The following is a 23,180-nucleotide window of genomic DNA, read 5'->3' on the forward strand; positions in this document are numbered from 1 at the left end:
TTGCATTTTTGAACAGCATTGCACACATGTTCACACAACCATTCACAGCATTTCACTACTGATATTTTACACACTCAGACCCCATTATGAGTTTGTTTTGAATAAGTTCTGTAAATAAAGAGAATGGGAATACTTCATCCTGTATTTGACTCCCTCTGTTGTTACCACTGTGAGCCAAGTTGGTAACACTCCACCTGAACTCGTCACAAAGCTTCCGGGTGGATGTGAAGTAAAAGGCATGAATCCAAAACTAGTTTGTTAAAAAACAATGCACATACAGTGCTAAATGGGCGTAAACGCCAAGATGGCGGACACCCCGTTGCCATGGTAACAGGTGGTCAATGCACTTTTTTACTCGCCTTGGGTTGTTACACGTGTACCAAATTTCGTAGTGCTACGTGAAAGTAGAAGATCGGGGGCCCCTAGGGGCCCCCCCCCCAAAAAAGTGCCCCCCCCACAATACATGTTTCAGTGTGTTAAGGACCTACCAAATATGAATACTAACAGTTTTGGTGCAGATCGGCTGTATTTCTGCGAAGATATGAGTGAACCGTGTTTCATGGCGAGAAGGCTTTTTTCAGTGGGTTGCCACGGTAACAAGCTTTCTCGTATTGGAAAGATTTCACTAAGTTTTGGTCCCCATGTTGTCACGAAGCTTCCTGCTGAGTATGGAGCCAATCGCATAAATCCCCTCAGACTAGTTTGTTGAAATATGATGCGCCCAAATTGAAAAAACGGGGAAAAAAATGGCAGCAAACGCCAAGATGGCGGACAGCCTGTTGCCATGAGAACAGGTGTTTCAATGACTTTTTAACTTGTCTTGATGTGATAGACGTGTACCGAATTTCGTCATCCTACATCAAACTAAACTTTTTTGACCCCATTTTAGGGGCCATTTTTGGTGTTTCTAGGGGGCGCTGTCGAGGCATTTTTGAATTGGCGTGCATGCAGACCCCAGAATATCGCTATTTTCGCCGGGCTTGGGGTGTGTGCCAAGTTTTGCAACTTTTCACGGGGCCTAAGGGGGTCAAAATCGAGCGAGTTGTGCTTTGAACGAGAATAATATGGAAGAATAATAATTAAAGCCGCAAGCGGCATCCATCAGGTCCTCGCCTCATGCCGAACCCTCCACCCGAACTCGTCACAAAGCTTCCGGGTGGATGTGAAGTAAAAGGCATGAATCCAAAACTAGTTTGTTCAAAAACAATGCACATACAGTAATAAATGGGCATAAATGCCAAGATGGCGGACACCCTGTTGCCATGGTAACATGTGCTTCATTGAGTTTTTTGCTTGTCTAGGGTTGATACAGATATGTGGAGAATTTTGTACTCAATAGTATCGGTTTGTCACATAATGATAATACCCCAGACAATGTAATGTTGGTAAACCGGAAATTGCAGCCTTTCAAAGTGAAGCTAATTGATTTTGGACTAACTGCTAAGTCAGGTGATTTGTGTAATCATCCATACTTTCAAAAACTTTGTTACAGGGCCCCTGAGAACTTTTTGGGCCTTCCAGTCAATGAAACAGTTGACATGTGGTCTTTGGGTTGCACACTGATGTTCTTGTATCTTGGAGAAAACCTGTTTGCAGGCAAAAATAATTATGAGGTCATGAGAGCCATTTCAAAGATTATAGGTATTCCTAATTACATACTGGATAAAGGACTCAAAACCGAAACCTTTTTTAACTCGGTGGAGACGGATGACGGTTCAGAATGGAAATGAAATACAATGGATGAATATGAAAGATCTAAAGGAGGTTGGTTTACTTCCGTCAAGTATATTTATGACAACATCTCTTCTCTGGAAGATCTGCCAACACTGCATAAGGTGCCTGACAAGACCACAGAACCTGAAGACACAGATGGATTCATCAGTCTTCTCAAAAAGATGTTGCAGGTGGATCCAGACAAACGGATCACCCCTGCTGAAGCACTCAATCACCCTTTCATACTTCAAACTCCCTTATCTGAGGAAAATAATCAGCCTTTCGCAGTTCCAACTCAGAGCGTTATGTCAGACGATGGAAGATATCGAATGGAGCTGATGGATGTACAAAATCAAAGACAGGTCGAGTTGATAGAAGCATTTCATCAAAATCAGGAACTCTTTTCTGTTACCAGTGATCAGCCTTCTGAAACCTTAAGTCAGATAAATGTGGCAGACATTCAGCCCAGTGAGATAGAAGAAGAGACCATTGTTACATCCTGTACTAAAGAAACAACTAAATCAGTCAACAGTTTAACCAGCTTCACAGGCGATGTGACCAATGCTAACAGAGTTACTGCTGTAACTTCTGCAGAAGTCTCTCCCAGCGACAAACAAGTCAAAGATGAATATTATAACAAAGGTGATGGAAGATATATAATGGGGCTGATGGATGCACAAAATCAAAGGCAGGTCGAGTTGATGGAAGCATTTAATCATTGGAAAAATCAGGAACTCTTTTCTGTTACCAGTGATCAGCCTTCTGAGACCTTAAGTCAAATAAATGTGGCAGACATTCATCCCAGTGAGATAGAAGAAGAGACCATTGTTACATCCTGTGCTGATGAAACTGCTGCTGACAATGCAAACAAACCAGCAGCAACACCCGTCCAAAACATCACAAACATAACATCCTCTGATATGTTTAACAGTAACTGTAAATAAGAGCAATGAAGATCTACTGAGGTGAACACCCGCAACACGTTTTTACAAAGGATTGGTAAGTTCTTCTCCCAGTTATGCATGTTTTGCAGAGGAGCAGAATAAATGGATACACACATTTCCACCACCTTAATTCGTACACATGGAAAAAAAACAACTACAAGCACAGACCACAACGCCATAGGGTTCCACACCTGAGCAAAACACCAAAAGGCCAAACAAATAAAAACAAACAAAACTAACAAAAAACCCCACAAAACACAAAAACAACAAAAACCAACCAACCAACCAACCAAAAACAAAACAACGAAAAACAAAACCCAACAATTAACAAACTCTAAACAAAAACCCCAACAAAAAACAACCAAAAACACAAAAACAAAATCCAACAAAAAACAATGAACAACTGAAAAAAAAACAAAACCCAACAATAAACAACAAACAAATTAAGTAAAAACAAAAAACAACCAAAAACAAAACCCAACAGAAAACAACCAACAACCGAACAACAAAAACCAAAAAAAACCAACAATAAAAAACCAAAAACAAAACCCAACAATAAACAAACACAAAACAAAAAACAAACAACAAAAAAAACACCATAAACAACAAAAAACAACAAAAAACGCAAAATCCCAACAACGAACAACCAAAAACACGAAACAAAAAAACACAATAAACAACAACAAAAAAAAAAAAACATAATAAACAACAAAAAACACGAAACAAAAAACATAATAACCAACAAAAAACACTAAACAAAGACCCAACAATAAACAAACACAAAACAAAAAACATCCAACAACGCAAAACAAAGAAAAACCCAACAAACAAACAAAAATCAACAACAAACAAAAATCAATCAACAACCGAAAACACAAAACAAAAAAACCCAACAAAAAACAATCAAACACAAATCAAAACAACTAAACAAAAAAAACAAAAAAAAAACAAAAAACAAGCAACAACATCAAAAACACGAATAAACACAAAAAACGTAACTAAAAAAAACAACAAATAATGCAAAACAAACCCAACAAAAAAAAAAAAAAAACAACTGAAAAAAAAAAACCCCACAAAAAAACAACCCAAAACACAAAAAACAAAACCTAACAATAAACCAAAAACACACACAAAAAAAACCAAAATAAACAACCAAAAACAAAACAAAATAAAGCCGCAAGCGGCATCCATCGGGTCCTCGCCTCATGCCGAACCCTCCACCCGAACTCGCCACAAAGCTTCCGGGTGGATGTGAAGTAAAAGGCACGAATCCAAAACTAGTTTGTTCAAAAACAATGCACATACAGTGCTAAATTGGCGTAAACGCCAAGATGGCGGACACCCCGTTGCCATGGTAACAGGTGGTCAATGCACTTTTTTACTCGCCTTGGGTTGTTACACATGTGTACTGAATTTCGTAGACCTAGGTCTAAGTAGACGATCGGGCCCCTAGGGGCCCCCCTAAAAAAGTGCCCCTCCCAATATACATTCTATTATGTGTTAAGGACCTACCAAATATGAATATTTACAGTTGTGGTGCACATCGCATGAATTTGTGCGAAGATATAAGCAAACCGTGTATAATGGCGAGAAGGTTTTTTTCCAAGATGGCAGACACCGTGTTGCCATGGTAACGGCTGCACAATGAAGTTTTTTGCTTGTCTTGGGTTGATACACATGTGTGCAGAATTTCGTAGCCCTAGCTCAAAGTAGACGATCGGGCCCCTAGGGGCCCCCCCCCAAAATGTGCCCCCCCCCCTCACAATACATATTACAATGCGTTAAGAACCCTCAAAATATCACTTATTTGAATTTTGGTTCCGATCGGATGTATTTTTGCGAAGATATGAGTGAACCGTGTTTCATGGCGAGATCGCTTTTTTCCATGGGTTGCCACGGTAACACGCTTTCTCCTATCAGAAAGATTTGAATAACTTTTGGTCCCCATCTTGTCACGAAGCTCCATGGCGAATGTGGAGCCAATAGCCTGAATCCCCTCAAAACTAGTTCGTTCAAATACGATGCGCTCAAAGTGATAAAAAGGGCATAAACGCCAAGATGGCGGACACCCCGTTGCCATGGTAACAGGTGCTTAATTGAGTTTTTTGCTTGTCTTGATGTGATAGACATGTGTACCGAATTTCGTCGTCCTATGTCAAACTAAAAAATTTTTTCCCCATTCTAGAGGCCATTTTTGGCGTTTCTAGGGGGCGCTGTCGAGGCATTTTTGCATTGGCATGCATGCGGACCCTAGAATATTGCTATTTTTGCCGGGACTGAGGTGTGTGCCAAGTTTCGCAACTTTTCACAGGGGTTAAGGGGGTTAAAAATGCCCGAGTTGTGCTGAGAAGAATAATAATATAGAATAAACATTTGGAAAACAATAGGGCCTTGCCATACTTCGTATGGCTCGGACCCTAATAATAAAGCCGCAAGCGGCATCCATCGGGTCCTCGCCTCATGCCGAACCCTCCACCCGAACTCGCCACAAAGCTATTGGGTGGATGTGAAGTAAAAGGCACGAATCCAAAACTAGTTTGTTCAAAAACAATGCACATACAGTGCTAAATGGGCGTAAACGCCAAGATGGCGGACACCCCGTTGCCATGGTAACAGGTGGTCAATGCACTTTTTTACTCGCCTTGGGTTGTTACACATGTGTGCTGAATTTTGTAGCCCTAGCTCAAAGTAGACGATCGGGCCCCTAGGGGCCCCCCCCAAAAAGTGCCCCCCCCCCACAATACATTCTATAATGTGTTAAGGACCTACCAAAGTCGAATAGTTACAGTTTTGGTGCACATCGCATGAATTTGTGCAAAGATATGATTTAACCGTCTTTCATGGCAGGAGTATTTTTTTCAAGATGGCGGACACACCGTTGCCATGGTAACAGGTGCTTAATTGAGTTTTATTCTTGTCTAGGGTTGATACACATGTGTGCCGAATTTCGTAGCCCTAGGTCAAAGTAGACCATCGGGCCCCTAGGGGCCCCCCCCAGAATGCGCCCCCCCCACAATACATATTACAATGCGTTAAGGAGCTGCCAAATATGAATTATCTGAATTTTGGTTCCGATCGGATGCATTTCTACAGAGATATAAGCAAACCGTGTTTCATGGCGAGAACGCTTTTTTCCATGGGTTGCCACGGTAACACGCTTTCTCCTATCAGAAAGATTTGAATAACTTTTGGTCCCCATCTTGTCACGAAGCTCCATGGCGAATGTGGAGCCAATAGCCTGAATACCCTCAGACTAGTTCGTTCAAATACGATGCGCTTAAAGTGATAAAAAGGGCATAAACGCCAAGATGGCGGACACCCCGTTGCCATGGTAACAGGTTCTCAATAGAGTTTTTTGCTCGTCTTGGTTACTTATACATGTGTACCGAATTTCGTAGCCCTAGGTCAAAGTAGACTATCGCTTTTTTGTGGAGCCAATAGCATGAATACCCTCAGACTAGTTCGTTCAAATGCGATGCGCCCAAATTGACAAAAACGGGCAAAAAAATGGCCGCAAACGCCAAGATGGCGGACAGCCCGTTGCCATGAGAACAGGCGTTTCAATGACTTTTTTACTTGTCTTGATGTGATAGACATGTGTACCGAATTTCGTTGTCCTACGTCAAACTAAAAAATTTTTTCACCATTCTAGAGGCCATTTTTGGCGTTTCTAGGGGGCGCCGTCGAGGCATTTTTGCATTGGCGTGCACGCAGACCCCAGAATATTGCTATTTTCACCGGGACTGAGGTGTGTGCCAAGTTTCGCAACTTTTCACGGGGTCTGAGGGGGTCAAAATTGAGTGAGTTGTGCTGAGAATAATAATAATAAACATTACAATAACAATAGGGCCTTGCCATACTTCGTATGGCTCGGACCCTAATAAACATTTGGAAAACAATAGGGCCTTGCCATACTTCGTATGGCTCGGACCCTAATAATAATCTACTTGCACCAGTGATCAAACAGGAGCATAAAGAAAAACAAATTCATCCCAAACAAAACTTCCAGTCAGTCATAACATGTGACTAAGTACAAGAAGATATTAAACAAAATTTAAATACACCCAAAGCGCTCAAAGGCAGGTACAAATGACTATAATAGAACAAATGTATATGCGAGATTACCAAAGTGCCCCTTGATTAGCAATGAGGAAATGCAAAAATTATATAAAAACAAAGTGGTGCAAATCAATGCACCAGGCGAGACGCAAATTTTGTGGTTGCTTTCTTATCCATGTCCATCATCAATTTAACAATTTTATTTTGATTCTCTTTAAAAGCTATATATAATATTTTATTTTTCCAAAACTCCCAGTTCAGAGGGTAATCACGGAGGGGCGGGGTTATGTTGTCACTGGCGGGCGGTGCTAAAGCGCTGACAATTTCATAACGGTGGACTTTAGGAGTGACGTCGCTGAGGGAAGTCAAAATATCTGCAAGAAATGAGTTAAACTGCAGCACGTCTTGCATTACGTTTGACGGAGATAAGGTCAGACTTTTTACATGTCATGTATGTTATTTACGACCTGGAACTAGCTAGTTGTCACAGCCGTTGTTGAAGCTAAAACTAGCAATAAAAAAAAGGAGCTCAAACTAGTTAGTGATGGAAGATGTCTTGTACTTTAGATGTATTATTACCATCCAGAAATGTGCTTGTGGGAACTGAAACTAACTGGTCAGATGATGATTTAGAAGGACGTGAGTTTCTCAAAAGGTTATCGAAGGGTTGCTAGTGTTTATGGGATCTGTAGTTTTTGCGTAGTTTGTGCGGAACGGCGTCTCCTCTTGTAATTGTGCCGCGAACTATCTCGTTAGAGTCTAGGTTTGTATAACAGCTAGTCTAACCTGGTTGGTTCAGTTGCATTTGTGGCTGCAGCGGGATGTAGTTTATGTTTAAATAGCCATGGTTTTGGTGTTTGTTTTTATCTGAGTCATGTCTGAGATCCTGCAGATTAGGGTCTCCAAAGTCAACACATCTGGCTTGCATATACTGAATCCAACAGCCAATGAGGTTTTGCACAATGACTGACTCGTTTGAGTCAGGTGTGTTGGAGCAGGGATGCATGGAAAACCTGCAGGATTGTGGCCTTTGAGGACTGGAGCTTTCTGTTTCCTGTGTGGATTTAGGTTCAACCAGAATATTGTCAAGTGAAAAAGAAATAATGTTGACAATGTTTTAGATATTTGAGAAATATCTATGTTTCCCTCCAGGGTTAAAATAATCCACCAGTTTTCTAAGTTTAAGTATTTCTTTTTCTGTGTTGACAGATGGCTTCAGCTGTGGCTAACAGAGCAATAGGAGCCATTGTTGGATCAGCAGTTGCAGATGCTGCAGGTAAGTATCCAGGCTATTACACAACATCATTCATTAACATGATCTGGAAAAACATGATAGTTACATTTCCTCACTGTCTCATTTATAATGCTGCTAAAGTTATACAAGTTGAATTATCAGAGGTGTTTCTTTAATTGCATGTTTGATTGTTGCAACAGAAGAGTTGTTCAGCTCAGGTACTGGTAGTCCTGCTAGTTTTGACTGTATGATTGATGTCTTTTAGCACAGCCCCTTCACTGGGTGTATGACCTCCAGAAGCTGAAGGGAATTTTGGCTCAGGATCCGAACCCCGAGTTCCGCTCTGAGTCTGCCAACCCTTTCTACAGACGGCAGGCGGGCCAGCAGAGCTGCTACGGAGACCAGGCATATGTCCTGCTGGAGTCCTTGTCTGAATGTGGAGGTAAATGACTATTTTTGTCTTATATACTTAGTAGATTGCTCCATGGTCATGTTAAACTTTGACATTACCTCAGTGTTTTTTTAATAGTATGAAATCAACAAATGCTTTAAATGTGACTTTGCAGAACCACTCAAGGTTTCGGTTGATCTTTGGTGGGATTTATGAGGATTTTTTTTTCCCAATCTTGATTTGCATACTTTAAGTTTCCACACATTTAAAGTTGTCATTATGATCTTGTTTTATGCTGTTTTCCAGGTCTAAATGTTGATGATCTGAAGCAGCGCACACTGAAATTCTTTGGACCAGGATCAGAGTATGACACACCTGTCAATGATCCTTACAGGGAGAGAGGAGGTATCCAGCAGTCCAGTGGAGGATTTATTTATTTATCTATTTATTTATTTAGACAATAGCAATTCTAAGCTTAACCATTTAAAACGACTAATTTTAAACTTGATGAAGTAAGTGTGTAAAGTGTTTGCATCACTTGGTAAGATGCTGACAGATGGTTCTTTTGGCTAAATAAGGGCCAAGACCTCAGCTCCCAATCGAGGGACCATGGAGACATGCAAGTTTGAAGAGCTTCCTGAAGAATGTAGATGCAGGCAAGGAGGAAACAGGTAAATCTCACCCATCTATTAATGCTTTGATGTTATGCAGAAAATCAATACATAGGCATCGTGTTGTGTTTGTTGCAGGCTGCGAGACTGACTGTCAGATTGATGGAGTAACCAAGCTGGCGCCTATAGTGGCTTTTTATGCAGGGCAGCCTGATATGCTGGAAAAGGTCGAACAGGCCATCCGTGTCACCCAGAACAACGATGAATGTGTAGCAGTAACTATGGCAGCAGCAAGGTTCGTAAATCTGCCAGGGGCTCTCCTTTATTTAAGCTTAGTTTTTCCCACTTTCTTTGTTGCTGAGGAGAAACTTTTGACTCTTAGAACTGAGATCAAAAACAAATATTTCCACTGTTGTTCTAACAGTAAACAACAGCAGGTTGTCAGTCATATTTGTCAGTGCAACTTAATTAGCACAGACTCGCTTTAAAGTACTTTTTGAAATGGTTAACATTGATTTTAAAATGTAAAGTTGTCTTTACATATTTTTTAAAAATTTCATGTCACTAATCATTGCTACATATTGCTGACATAATATTAGCTTCATCACAGAGTTGCTGCATATAAAATATCAGTCAGAAAAAGAAAACAAACACATCTGGTGGCCCAAACTTATATGCATTATATGAAATGTAAAGCTGATTAATTTTTCCAGGTTTCTGGAGCATTTCATCCTGAATGGTCCAGATCCAAAGGCTTTGGATGTAGTACTAAATCAGCTCAGCAACCCAAACAGAAAGCAGCCTCAGGATCTGGACAAAGCAGTCATTGGTATGTGTGGTCGGTCATGGGACTCAGTCATGTGACCGAAGGCTAAAGGCATCATCATCCAATTCTACTTTACACCTTGTAAAGATTAAGATTGAGACGTTATTTTATTAATTATTTGTCCTCTTCTAACTTCCTGCTTGATTTCAGGACACATTCATCAGGTGAAGGAGAACTTATCCAAGACTCCGCAGGAGCTCATCCCCACTGTTTTTCCAAATACATGAGGTATTTTTACTCGCCTTTCTTGAACTTTGGATTTATTCATTCATTCATTTTCTGAACCGCTTAATCCAATTCCGGGTCGCGGGGAAGCTGGAGCCTATCCCAGCTGGCTTTGGGCGACAGGCAGGGTACACCCTGGACAGCTCACCAGTCCATCGCAGGGCCACGCAGAGACGAACAACCATTCATGCTCACACTCACTCCTATGGGCAATTTAGAGTAACCAATTAACCTAACATGCATGTCTTTGGACTGTGGGAGGAAGCCGGAGTACGCGGAGAGAACCCATGCATACACGGAGAGAACATGCAAACTCCACACAGAAAGGCCACTGAGTGAACCCCTCTCCAGCCAAGGATCAAACCAGTGACCTTCTTGCTGTGAGGCCACAGTGCTAACCACTGCTCCACCATGCAGCCCAACTTTGGATTTACCACCACTTAAATAACTAATAATAGAATACTGCCTCCAACTTGGAAAGTTGTTGATAACAGTATTAAAAAAGTCAGTTCAGATAGTGTTGATGTTGTTTCAGGTTTGCCAGGTGCGTTCCAGGCAGCGTTGCATGGAGTCCTGACCGCCAAGCAGTACGAGACGGCGATCAGAGACACCATGAACTGTGGGGGATGCACCTGCAGTAGAGGATCCTTCATTGGAGCTTGTCTTGGAGCTCAGGTCTGAATGTCTGTTATTTTATTTTCAGTAAATACTTTTTCTGTTTTTCCTTTTCATTATTATTTTCTTGTTTTTTTTTTTAATCCAGATTGGCCTCGAGGGAATCCCATCATCCTGGATCACCAGAACACTCCGATACAACTCAGTGTTGGAACACGCCAAGAAGATTACTAAACACCACTAGTAGTTTTCTGGCTGTGCGCTGTGTGAGGAGTCTGAGAACATCATGATAAACTGTTGAGCTTTTTCAGAGCAGTAAATGAAGGTTTTTGTCTAAACTTTTGGGTGTCAGGAGCCGGATGTTCATGTCTGTTAAAGTTTAACATGTTGGTTCATATGTTCTCTCTTGTTCATTTTTATTTTAAATAAAGTCATTTAAAAAATAAAGAAGAGTCTGCCCATTATTTAGCTGAACTTTCAATATTTGGACCAGATATGGCAAACTTCATCACAATGAAGATAAAGCTATAATTTCTATTAATGTTAACTTTTTTAAAAACTTTGTTTCTCTAAAACTATTCTGTTGTACAATATAATTTAAAGATTAACTTAATGTGAAATAAGGAAAAAAAATCATCCAATATTTTAATTTCTTGAATTATTTAAACCAGTTTGCACTTGAAACGGCCACAATATCATAAGAGATACACCTATTGTTGGACATTACGTGTGTTGTCAAACTGACAAAAGCCTTGTAAATATTAAAAGATACTGCTTTATTAGCAAATAAAGCCAAATATAACTTTAAACACCAAATTTCAGTGTTTTTCATTAAGTGCCAGTACTTGTGACGATATAATTTTCACTTCAATTATGTTTCTGAGAGCTGTCTAGATTGGGAAACACTGATACAATAGTAAAGTGAGTTAATTGACTTTACTTTCAGTCTGACTTTCAAATACATATTAAGTTTAAAGAGTAAAATCACAAAAAAGATGCCATTACAAACTCAAAATCCGACAACGACACAACACTAGATTGTCCCTTCGAAGCCACCATAGTTGTTTCTGACGACACAGTCGCGCATCGGGGAGTCAAACATGGCTGGTAAAGTAGGAAAACAGAGTCGATCTGGCTCTGGCATTCCAGGTAGGAAAGGTGCAGGGGAACAGGAGGAAGAGGAGCAGCCGCTTCAAGCCGTTTTAGTCGCTGACAGCTTCAACCGGAGGTTTTTCCCGGTAACCAAGGACCAACCGAGGGTAGGCGGAAAGCTAAGCTAACTGGAATGCTAAAGCAACTCATTGATGCCCATGCTGCAAATACACAGTCGCTCTGACACACATTAAAACCTGTTAACACGTCTATTTAAAAAACAAGTTAAGCTTTATTTTATTTTTTTTTTGTTTAATTTAAGGAATAACAATATTGATGCGAGACCGCTGAGACACCTACATTTCTTTGCTAACGTGATGTGTCACAACCATTTATCTCAGGCTTTGCTGCCGCTGGGTAATGCTGCCATGATAGACTACACTTTGGAGTTCCTGACGTCCACTGGAGTACAAGAAACATTTGTTTTCTGCTGCTGGATGGCCAGTAAGATCAAGGCTCACCTGTTGTAAGTGTTATTAGTACAGAGTTATTTCTAAGCAAAGTATACTCTGTTAAAGAGGACATTGATATTGTCTCTGTAAGTGTTATTAGTACAGTTATTTCTAAGCAAAGTGGACTCTGTTAAAGAGGACGTTGACACTGTCTCTGATAGGAAGTCAAAGTGGTGTCGACCCAGCTCTCCAAACACAGTCCACATCATCACCTCAGATCTATACCGTTCCCTTGGAGATGTCCTCAGGGATGTTGATGCAAAGTCCCTAGTGCGGTCTGACTTTGTGTTGGTTTACGGAGATGTTGTATCCAACGTTGATGTCACCCAGGCACTGCAAGAGCACAGGTACAAGATCTTTGCATCTCCTATGTATGGCAAGCCCTTCTGTGAAGCTAAAGGGATTGATTGTAACATATTTAATTGACCAAGCTGCTTTTTGTGTACCTCAGGCTTCGGAGAAAGATGGAGAAGAATATCTCGGTGATGACCATGATTTTTAAAGAGTCCTCACCAGGTCACAAATCCCGCTGTGAGGAGGAGGACGTCATTGTAGCTATGGATGGCAAGAGCCAACAAATTTTACACTACCAGAAGACACAAGGGTTGAAAAGGCTACAGTTCCCCATGGTAAGCAGTGGTTTTATAAGTAAGTAATGCCCATTTAATGCTTTGACTGACTGGTAGCTGCCGTTGTTGGTGTTTTGTAGAACATTTTCCATAGTGGAAGTGATGAGTTTGAAATCAGACACGACCTCCTGGACTGCCATATCAGTATCTGCTCCCCTCAGGTCAGTTTCAATACAAATGTCTAATATATTCAACATATTGTTTTAGGATTTAGTAATGTGTTTTCTCTCATTTTTTAGGTTGCTGAACTCTTTACTGATAATTTTGACTACCAAACACGGGACGACTTTGTTCGAGGGATTTTAGTAAATGAAGAGGTATTGCTCAGTCTTCTGTCACATTTTGCATGATATTATGATACAGAGGACATTTATTTCACAAGGCTGTAATTCATTGTCTCTGTTTAGATTCTTGGCAACCAGATACACATGCATGTCACCAAGGATGGCTATGGTGTCCGTGTATCCAACTTGCTCATGTACGATTCCGTTTCGTCTGATTTTGTGAGGCGGTGGATCTACCCCCTAACGCCTGAGTCCAACTTCACGGACCAGGAGGGACGTATCTGCACATATTCTCGCCACAATGTGTACCGAGGTTCTGGAGTCAGCCTGGGCCATGGCAGCCAAATGGAGGAGAATGTTCTCATAGGCTGTGACACTAGCATTGGTGCTAACTGTTACATTTCTAATAGTGTCATTGGTAACAACTGCACTATAGGTGAGCTACCTGATCCACCGTAATGTACCTGAAAGACTTTATGGATCTGATACACACAAGTGTAACATTTGTTTGTGTTCTTGCTACAGGTGATAACGTGAGCCTGGACCGTGCCTACATCTGGAATAATGTTCACATCGCCAGTAATGTGGTGATCAGGCAGTCTGTGGTCTGTGACAAAGCTGAGGTCAAAGAGGCTGTGACTCTGAATAAACAGTGCGTCTTGGCTTATAATGTAAGCTGCACATACAAAATCCTATTTTTCTATCATAAACTGTGTTGTATATATTTTGTCTCTATTGCTGCAGGTTAACTTTCAGTAGTTCCCATACAGGTGTTTCCAGATGTTGTCTCCAAATATAACTGTTGCCTAATTTATTCCAAGGAATCAACAATGTGTCAGTGTTTTCCAATTATCTATACCAACAGATCCAGCAGAGTGAAACTTGTAAAAACTACTTTATTTGGTTTAATTAACCTTTTAATTCATTTAGGTTTGCTACTTTGCAAGAAAAAAAAGTTGTGTGATCATCGACGCCAAACGCATAAAAGGAAGTTAAATTGATTGTTTGACTTCTTGTCAAAATTTCATTGAAAAAGCTAATGTTTACAAATTAGAGCTGCATCTGGGTAATCAGAAGGCTTTTTGGCTTCATGCAGTGACATCTAGGAGTTTTTGTAAAAACCGTTTCTGGCCTAGACAGAATTTTGCATCTTAGCCGAACCGCGTGCAGCTGCTGCATCGATTTTCCCCATTTTACTTCATAAGGAAGAACTTTCTATCATGGTTTTATCATCTTTTTTTAAAAAAAAAAAAAAGAGATTTTGCTAAGAGGATGTTTATCTGTAGAGCTTTAGCTGTCTAACTGTGTTAGGGTTGTTATGGTGTTCAATTATTTTATAAACAATTTGACTTAATAACTCCTTTTTTGGTTTGTTCAGAAATGCATATTCAAACAAATGATCAGGGATCTTTTTTGTTTGTATTATGATGCACAGCTTTGGGCTTGATGAAGGATGTGCTTGTGTTTAATACTTTATTGCTTTTTTTTCTACTCAAATGATCATTTTGAATTTTGGCACCAGTTGTGTCTTCATTTTTCTGTGACCTGTTTTTAAGGTGGTGATTGGACCAAAAATCTCTCTGCCAGAGGGAACAGTTGTGTCCATGCACCATCCGGAAGAGGAGGAGGAAGATGACGACGAGTTCCTCAGTGATGATGCAGAAGTGGGCCAAAGTAAAGACAAAACCAAACAGAAAGGTGCGTAATGACTTGATGTGATGCAATTAAAGTGATTATGTGTTTGAGAGAGTGACTGTGTTTTCCTCTGTCCTCCAGTTTTCAACCCAGCAGAAGTTGGAGCGGAAGGAAAAGGTTACATCTGGAAGGCCAGCAGTCTGGATGACGCAGAGGATGACGAGTTGCCGCAGTGTCTCTGGGGTAGGAGCGCAGCTCAGCTGTCTTAGGTTGATCTTGTAGTCTGGAAGTGATTCCTGTGTTGCCATGTCCAATTTCCCAGCAGCTTATTTCTTAACCCTCTGATGCATGAGTGATTAAAAAAACAATGCTGCATTTTCCCACATTTTTCCACAATATTTTACTTCTACAGACATGCACAGACACTTTTCTTTGTCTTTTTTATTATTTGACTTTTATTGAGTTTCTTTATTTAATATTCTATAGAAATAGTGTCTTTTTTTTGTCCTGTTTATCACTAAGGTAAACTTAGTAATTACATAGTAATTACATGTACGTGTATATATGAAATCTTATACTATATTTGTTTATGCTTCAGTAAGCGGCGGTGTGTTTGGCAGCTCTCCTAATGTCCACTGAAGTGGCAAAATTGCAAATATACCATCCTTACCTATGAATATGATATAAAACAGCCTTTAAATAGGTGATTACTGTGGTGGACATGATGCATCAAAGGGTTAATAAATGTTTTGCTTCTTGTTGAGCAGGTTTGGTGTTGAACCCAGATCCTGAGAGTGACAGTGAGGACAGTGAGCCTGATGGGCCTGACGATCTGGTCATTCCCTCCCCTGAGATGGATGATGTCAAAGGTGAGAACTCAGCTTCTTTCTGTGAGACTGCCCCCTGCTGACTCAAAAGCCAAAGTATAGGCAGCAAAATCTGAGACAAGTTTCAGGTTTAATTTCACGTAATTGATCTTAAATAACTTCTCGATTGGTGTTGGTTAGTCTTCCAGATGGAGGTGCTCGGGACTCTGCAGAGGGGTTTGGAGGAGAACATAAGCTGTGACAATCTTGTACTTGAAATCAATTCTTTGAAGTAAGTCGATACTGTGAACTTCCTCATAGCTGTGCAGCTCCGTTTGGCTGTTTTAGTTTAGTTTGACACCTTGTCCCTCTGCAGGTATGCCTACAACATCAGCCTGAAGGAGGTGATGCAGATTTTAACCAGGGTGGTGCTGGAGTATCCGTTCCAGCAGCAGGGGCCCCAACTCAACGCTTCACAATACGTCGCTCTGCTCCTGCCGGTCATTAGCAGCAGATCTTTTATCATCCTCATACGTCATGTCTGTCCTTTATTTTTTAGACATCGCAGAAAGTTTAATCATTTCTTTTTTTTTCTTCTGCTTTCAGTTGTTAAAGAAATGGTCACCAGTGTTTAAGAACTACGTGAAGAGAGCACAGGACCATCTGGACTGCCTGTCTGCCTTTGAGGAACATTTCCTGGAGCAGGAGAGCCACTGGGCTGCCATGGTCAAGGTCTGGATCAATCTTTGATCTTGTGGGTTATTAAAGCAACCAGAGCGTTTTGTTGTAAAGGTGCAGAAGTTGTTGTGTGGTCATCTGGTCTGAAAGTGGGGATGTGTTGTGATGTCTGTTACCCAGGTCCTGATGAACATGTACCAACTGGAGATCCTGGAGGAGGAGATGATTCTACGCTGGTTCACACAGGGAGCCGTCACAGACAAAAGCAAACGGCTCCGCAAGAACCAAGGGGTAGGTGATGTGTGGGTGCCGTCAGGATGCAGGATGATTTGTTGACACGTCTTATAAAGACCGTCTGGTCTCAGTGTGTGTTGTTTAGTCACGAGGTTGGTTTTCATCCTCCCTGTGTATAACCAGAGGTAAAGTGCAGCAGCTGTTTATGAAATACTGACTTTTTCATCAGCTTCCAAGCATGGAGGCAGTAATGGGAGTTGGCAAACCCGTTTATGTATGGTGGTGAGTTGATGTGTCGAGGCGTGGGGTTTATTGAACCTGTGTGATCTGTATGATCAGATCCATGTAGTCCTGTATGTCCAGAACATCCCAGGAGATGGTCAGTTTCTGCAGGATTGCAGGCACATTGTGCAGCAGAAAGAGGTCACTGTCATTAGGGAATAACCATTTCTATAGACAGCTGTAATTTGCCAGCATTGATGTTTTGGGTAGTTGGTATGTGTTAAAGTGACATCCACATGAAAGCTTACCCAAAGCACCCCACTCTCCACTTTCCTTCTTCCCACAGTGGATTTACTGTTGTGTTTTTAATTGTAATTGAAGCATTCAGACCTGGCAATCCATATAGTGTAAATGTGGGAAAAGATGATTGATTTGACCAGTTCACCTTCATTTATTGTTCTGATGCTCACTTGTCCATTATTTGCTTGTGGTGGTGGACGGAGGTCAGCATGAGCACTCTGACCTGTATGCAGCCACGTGGCTCTAATGCTCAACAAAACCGTGATGCGTCTGTCGGAACAAACACTTTCAGGAATTGTTTCTGCAGCAGCGTTTCTGTCGGATGTGAAACACAAGCCAGCCTTGACATGCTACATTCTTCAGTGAGGCTTGGCAACATGAAACCAGATTTTTAGACCCGGCAGTCTGTTACAGTTTGGTTCAAACCAGAATCAAAGAAATATTTATCATGATCTCCAGTGTATTCCACCTTCTATAACAAAAAAAAAAAATCTCTTCTCAGTTTGCCAGAGATTAGTGAATTTTTTTTTTGTATTCACTCAGTAGAATTTTATTGAAAAGCATATTTATGTGAATTTGGTCCCCTTTTGGAAAATAAGTCAATGCAAGATTTTAGATTCCTTAAGTTTGTTTCCTCATTTCTCTGTACGCTTTACTATCACCTTAACTGGACTACCTTTCACCTCCTCTTGTATCAGAAAAGCGTTCTGCAATGCAGACTCTAACAGCTGTTTTCTCTGTTTTCATCTGCAACAGCTTCAGAAGTTCATCCAGTGGTTAGAAGAAGCTGAAGAGTCTTCAGAAGAGGATGGCGAATGAGTGCTTCAGAATGGGCGACTATAAACAATTCACTCTTGTGTGACAGGAGGGATTTGGGTTGTTGTTGGGTTTCCCTCCCCTGCCTCCACTAACCATCAGGATCTGCTCTGTACAGGTGAAGCAGATGAAAGAGCTGCTCTGAATATCTGTCAAATAAAGAACAGGTCTCGGACTACATGGACTGAAGTGTGTGCACGTGACTTTCTTTTTTTACATATTCATGTGGAGAAATGTATTTTTGAAAAATTGCTTTATTTAAAAAATAAAAACACCACCTTTTGAAAAGAAATAATCCCATTTTGATCATACTAAACTGAGTTTCTGAACATACTTCAAGCAGTGCAGTAAAAGCAACAAGGAGGCAGACGATCACCATCAACGCATTTGGGTCTAAGCAGAATGGCCAGGGATGTTTGGCAATTAATCAAATAACATGACAGTCATTTATGATCAGATTCACAGTAAACCAAACATCTTGGAAAGAAAAGAAAAAAACAAGTTCACCTAAACATTTGATCTAAATTCACTTTAAAAAAAAGTAACAGCTTGTTCTTGTGATGAAGCTGCAATAAAAACTGACTTAATTCTTGTGCATGCTGCATTATAAGCCTTTTAGTCTTTATTGTGTTTTGTATTTTCTGGCAGTGTGGGCCACAGTATTAAACGTTTTGTACTAGTTTAAGGAAAAAAAAGCAGTAATGGTTTTAAACTTCACTCCATCTCTTGGCAGACGCAATATATCCACCTTGTCTTTAAGCAAATTAACTCACTGAATTGGTCCCTTAAGTCATCCAAAGCAAAAAGAATACAGCAAATGTTCAAAGAAGACACCTCAGAGAAGTTAAATTTTATTAAAGCTCTAAAAAGAATTTAGTTTGTCTTGTTTTGTTGCCAGTTTTATTGGACCCTGGTTGTATTTTCTGGTTAAAATGATTGTTTTCTGATTTGAAACCTTTCTCTTAATTTTTTTGTGTTTTCATTAATGTTAATTTTTTCAGCCTCAAAGCCAATTAAAGAAAGGCCTGAAAGGCCTTGATGCCCCTTTTTACATAACTTCCATAAAAGAAATGATAACAGGCAAAATCATTTGTAGTGAAAGTTGTACAGTTAATTTGAGACAGTATGCAGATGCTCAAAAGGCAGCAGCACAACTCTTATTGCTTTTAAATCTGCTGAATTCCCCACAGGTCTACTTTGATTTGTCATTTTGCTTTCCAAAGAAACCAAAGAAGACACCGGCTAGAAGAGAAGCTCCTGTGATCCCAGTCACAGCAGCCAGACTCTTCCACATACTGGCTGAAGCCTCGTGTCTGTTTATGAAGCTTCTGTAATCAGTTGGCATCAGGATGTATTTGCGGTTGTCCAGCGGGGCCTGCAGCCTCATCACCTGTTCTTTCTCCAGCACCACTTCACCGAAACCTGTCAGCGTGCTTCCAACATGCAGAAGCTCTTCGGTCTCCTTCATTTTCACATGTTTCTCACCGCTCAGCTCTTGAACCACAATGTCCACCAAACCCTCTTCAGCATGTCTCACTTTGAAATAAACCCTTTCTAGGTAGGACCCCGAGGCCTTCTGGGGCTCGTGCACTTTCACAGAAGCATCAGCGATATAGGCTCCAGGGCTGATCAGAGTGAAAGGGACTGAGTCGTTGGTTTCGTTCCTTTTGATTGTCTTAGAGTTCCTGAAATTACAACTGCATTAGAAAAGTAGATTCAACATGTGTGTGTGTATTTTTGGCTTCAGCGTACCATGATCTGCTCGTGGAGTCCCAGTGTTCACAGTGCTCCTCTGAAACTATCTTCTGAATTACACCAAAGCGTTGAGGGACAAACTTGCTGGCCAGAGGCTCCCCATCTGGCTGGACCATACCTTTAAAACACATATGACAAAAATGAACAAGTATTAAAAATATCTTCATGACTGTCTTTCAAATGATCCTTTACTCAAATATCAAAACAGTTTTCTACCTTCAACTGCAACATACTGGAGTCGCTTGTGTGGGGATGCTTTCACTACTTTAAGCAGATGCTGATCTGGTTTGAAAACAGGTATTTCCTGCAATGAAGAAGGATGTTAAAAAACTCAGAAAACTAACTACATTTCAAGTTTACTGCAATATCAACTTGCCTTCAGTTTTTGTAACTCTATCTTCTTTTCCTGGTACAAATGATAAAATAACCAAGACGCAAAGCTGGACCCAACACCGATCAAAACCAGATGATTTAGAGGAGAGTCATCCATATTTGTACCTGTAATGAGAAACCATTCATAACTAAATGCAACTTAACGTACCGGGGTCAGTGGCAACCCTAGGGGTCACAGTAAGCTACTCACAGACGCTGCCAGTGAATAAGTAATATAACTGCCTTTGTATTGTATTAACTAAAGGGATAGAACAATTAAACAATGCTCACCTGTTAAAAGAACACCACAAAGTTATAACGCAATCCTAATTTAGTGACACAAAGCGAAACCAAATGGTTTGTTTAATTTCCTTGTATTCCCAGTACGTCATTATGTGTCAGCCAATAGGATTTTAGCAGCGTGTGCAATGACGTTTCTGTCCACTAGGTGGCAGCAAGGAAATGTCAACCAACATACAGAGCTGCAGAGTCGTTCAGCTTTGTCATTAAAATACACTTTATGTTTCTCTACATTAGATTTATCACTTGATAAATCATCAGCTGATAGTTCAAAACGACAAAATACGATTTTGTAAAATTCAAATATATTTTTATAGTTTTTTTTTTGGTTTTTTTTTTAAAAATTCTCTCAATTTATTTCTTCAGGTATTTGAAAATGTTTAGAAAGGAGATGGAAAGGGATTTAGCCCGAACTAATCAAGGCTACAGGTGGCTATACAATGGACATATACTTTTTTTTCCCATTATTATTTGTTTTTATCATTTTCTTTTGATTAAATTGTCTGTTTTTTGTCCCAGGTACAGTTATCTCCACATACCTCCCCCATAATAGTGCAGCATCTACTGATGCTTGTTTGTGCTGGTGTGGTGCTGACTAATGCTGCCAGTTTGAAAGATGCAGTCATGACCGGGATGATTTGTAAACTGAGTCATGATGCATTTATGGATACTGTAACATACTGTCCTTCCTCAAAAAGGTTTCATGGATCTATTATTATATGAGCATTTAGGCATTAATTCATAAATGAGGAGAAAAGGCCACTTGTCTTCTTTGCCCCCTCTAAACTGTTTGGCATGTTGTCCTCCTCCACTTCAGCATAAAGTTACCTCACTACCTGGCTCTATCTCTCTACACAATCTGATGATGAAGAGCTTATAGTAATCACCACTCTTTCTGTCATTCCTCCACTTGCATATATTTTGCCACATAATGAGCAATCTCTGATACTCTGCAGGAAAATTAAAGGCCATGCTGTCAAGATAATATTTGAATTTGCAGTTTATATCATCACATCTTTCACTGTGCATCCAAATTGTTTAGTAACATGGCTTTCTACCCTGAATCCTCCAATTTATCCTGAGGGATACAAAAGTTGCTGAAGTATACAATGAATGCCATTTCTCATAATCAACATAACAAGTCACGGTTTCAAAAAGGAATATTTTTTTATTGAATAGAAGAATGAAGAAAGTCACTTTGTATGATTGCTTTGCACCAGGTATGCATGTCCTGCAGTGCTGGCAGTCATGTTGATTTCTGATGACAACTCCATGTGACCTAGATACCAATAACAGATAAGGTTTCTAATAAATGAGAACTTGAGTGGTTGAAAATCTTCCATCATGATCCAAACAGGATATTAAAGTTTGTGACTCCTGGTGCACATTGTCTGTTTCTGGTTAATCATCTCATGGTCTCTCAGATTTAACTTGTGGCCTCCTGGAGAGGTCCATATCACCAAAGTACATTACCCTCTACTGCTGTCACCTGATTGTGTTTCTCTTGCTCTGATCTATAGTGACCTGTGTTATACCATCATGAATCATAAAGTCAGGCGTCACAAACTTTACAAGCTTCCTTTTTCTTTCGTCCTCTTTGTGTACTAAAGTGTGGACAGATTGCTCTCTTTGTAAACAGCGTCCAACTGCTGCTTACACCTGTTTTTAATGTGTACCCATTTTTTCTTTTGTCATTTTCATGCTACCTTTACCCATTGTTTTGCTTGTTCAGTTAAAGAAAAGAGTGCTTCAACAGAAAATGTAAATTCCTTACTGGAAACAGATTTCTTCTTTGTCTGTGGGTCCATTCAGCTCCACAGGAATAGAAGCAAATCTTCAGGGGCATCTCTGGCTCCCCAGCTTTAATACTCTGGATGAGACGAGAGAAGAGAAATAGCATTCTACTAAATAATTTCTTCATTTAATACTTCTTTTGTCACTTTATTATGCCTTGCCCTGGTTCAGGTGTTACATCCTTCCTCTTCAGCATGTCTGTCCTTGACTGCTCGCTGATAGCAAAATGGCATTCAAAGCAGTGACGCCAGTTTGCCTATTGTTGGAATACCTTTCAATAAATCATTTGCAACTTTGCTGCAGCAGGTCTGCGAGGAACAAAGCCCTTTGATGGCCACAGACAGAGAACATGAAGCCAGCAACCTCCACTATCTAGCTGGAAAACAGCTGTGATCCAGCAATGTTTCATCTTTGCAGGAATGCGGTGGCTTTACAAAAAGGATTCATGCAAGACAGAGCAATAAATCAGGACTAAAAACAAGGAATTTGGAATTATCTATCCTTTGGCTAATGAAACACTAGTTTTACTTCAAAAACAAAACTGTCCCCATATCCTCCCTTCTGACTTTAGGAGCTTTAAATCCTCTGATAAATATATGTTTTTTAAGCTGAACCCAACCCCCAAATTTAGTCTTTTTATTCACTGGTGGGTGGGAGCAGACAGAAGACACACAGCTTTACAGTTCCAGGCCAGGCTGTTTGTGCTCCCTGCAATATGAAATAATCAGAGAATATCAAAAGATCTTTTTTGACTTTGTTTTTCTGAAATGTCTAACAACATTATCTTTACTGTCTCCACTAAACATTGTATGCAGAAACAATGTTATTTAGAAACAAGCTTCGATTCTTGTCTGCATTATACTAATAAATAAATAAATCGATAAAGACACATTGGTACAAAGCCACATTTGTCTTTTTTTTTTTTTTAAATCAGTGCCTGAATTTCTTTTTATTTGTTCAATCAATAAAGTGAACACAGTGAAAAAAAATCTGAAAAATGTTTAAAAAAGAAAAAGGCTGAAACTAAATTAAGTAAAATTTAATATTAAATAAATAATATAGAAATAAGTACATAAACAAAAAGGATGTAGCCAAATAAATGAATTAAATGGAATAAATAGACATAAGAAAAA

The 23,180-nt window shown here is 40.1% G+C and overlaps 3 protein-coding genes across 3 annotated transcripts; 2 read left to right on the top strand and 1 right to left on the bottom strand.

The window, feature by feature from the left end:
* The first annotated feature begins 7,036 nt into the window (after positions 1–7,036).
* LOC306758878 (crystallin J1A-like) lies at positions 7,037–11,062 on the top strand. The gene is made up of 10 exons (XM_079244303.1): positions 7,037–7,146; positions 7,926–7,992; positions 8,216–8,392; positions 8,648–8,746; positions 8,920–9,012; positions 9,091–9,247; positions 9,666–9,781; positions 9,929–10,006; positions 10,539–10,678; positions 10,767–11,062. The coding sequence occupies exons 2-10, from the start codon at positions 7,926–7,928 to the stop codon at positions 10,860–10,862; spliced, it is 1,023 nt and encodes a 340-aa protein (XP_079100429.1). The 5' UTR covers positions 7,037–7,146; the 3' UTR covers positions 10,863–11,062.
* A 638-nt stretch (positions 11,063–11,700) lies between these two features.
* Positions 11,701–18,023, top strand: eif2b5 (eukaryotic translation initiation factor 2B, subunit 5 epsilon). Its single transcript, XM_079243054.1, has 16 exons — positions 11,701–11,877; positions 12,112–12,236; positions 12,384–12,569; positions 12,674–12,851; positions 12,932–13,012; positions 13,091–13,168; positions 13,259–13,571; positions 13,661–13,806; positions 14,692–14,833; positions 14,912–15,013; positions 15,538–15,639; positions 15,778–15,868; positions 15,953–16,076; positions 16,183–16,308; positions 16,435–16,545; positions 17,767–18,023. Exons 1-16 carry the CDS (start codon positions 11,719–11,721, stop codon positions 17,827–17,829), a joined length of 2,127 nt encoding a protein of 708 aa, XP_079099180.1. The 5' UTR covers positions 11,701–11,718; the 3' UTR covers positions 17,830–18,023.
* A 776-nt stretch (positions 18,024–18,799) lies between these two features.
* On the bottom strand, positions 18,800–20,071 carry mul3 (mitochondrial E3 ubiquitin protein ligase 3; the record flags this gene model as incomplete). Its single annotated transcript, XM_079243055.1, has 4 exons — positions 18,800–19,511; positions 19,579–19,699; positions 19,798–19,885; positions 19,958–20,071. 4 exons carry the CDS (start codon positions 20,069–20,071, stop codon positions 19,019–19,021), a joined length of 816 nt encoding a protein of 271 aa, XP_079099181.1. The 3' UTR covers positions 18,800–19,018.
* Positions 20,072–23,180: the final 3,109 nt, after the last annotated feature.

The sequence above is a fragment of the Telmatherina bonti genome (assembly GCF_933228915.1).
Source record: "Telmatherina bonti genome assembly, chromosome: 7".
NCBI lineage: Eukaryota > Metazoa > Chordata > Actinopteri > Atheriniformes > Telmatherinidae > Telmatherina > Telmatherina bonti.

Bases quoted from the DNA above. Each gene is read 5' to 3' on its own strand.
- eif2b5 (XM_079243054.1), top strand. From the start codon at position 11,719: ATGGCTGGTAAAGTAGGAAAACAGAGTCGATCTGGCTCTGGCATTCCA. The intron at 12,570-12,673 runs GTACAAGATCTT...TGTGTACCTCAG, and splicing joins CAGGCACTGCAAGAGCACAG to GCTTCGGAGAAAGATGGAGA. The intron at 15,640-15,777 runs GTGAGAACTCAG...GGTGTTGGTTAG, and splicing joins TGAGATGGATGATGTCAAAG to TCTTCCAGATGGAGGTGCTC.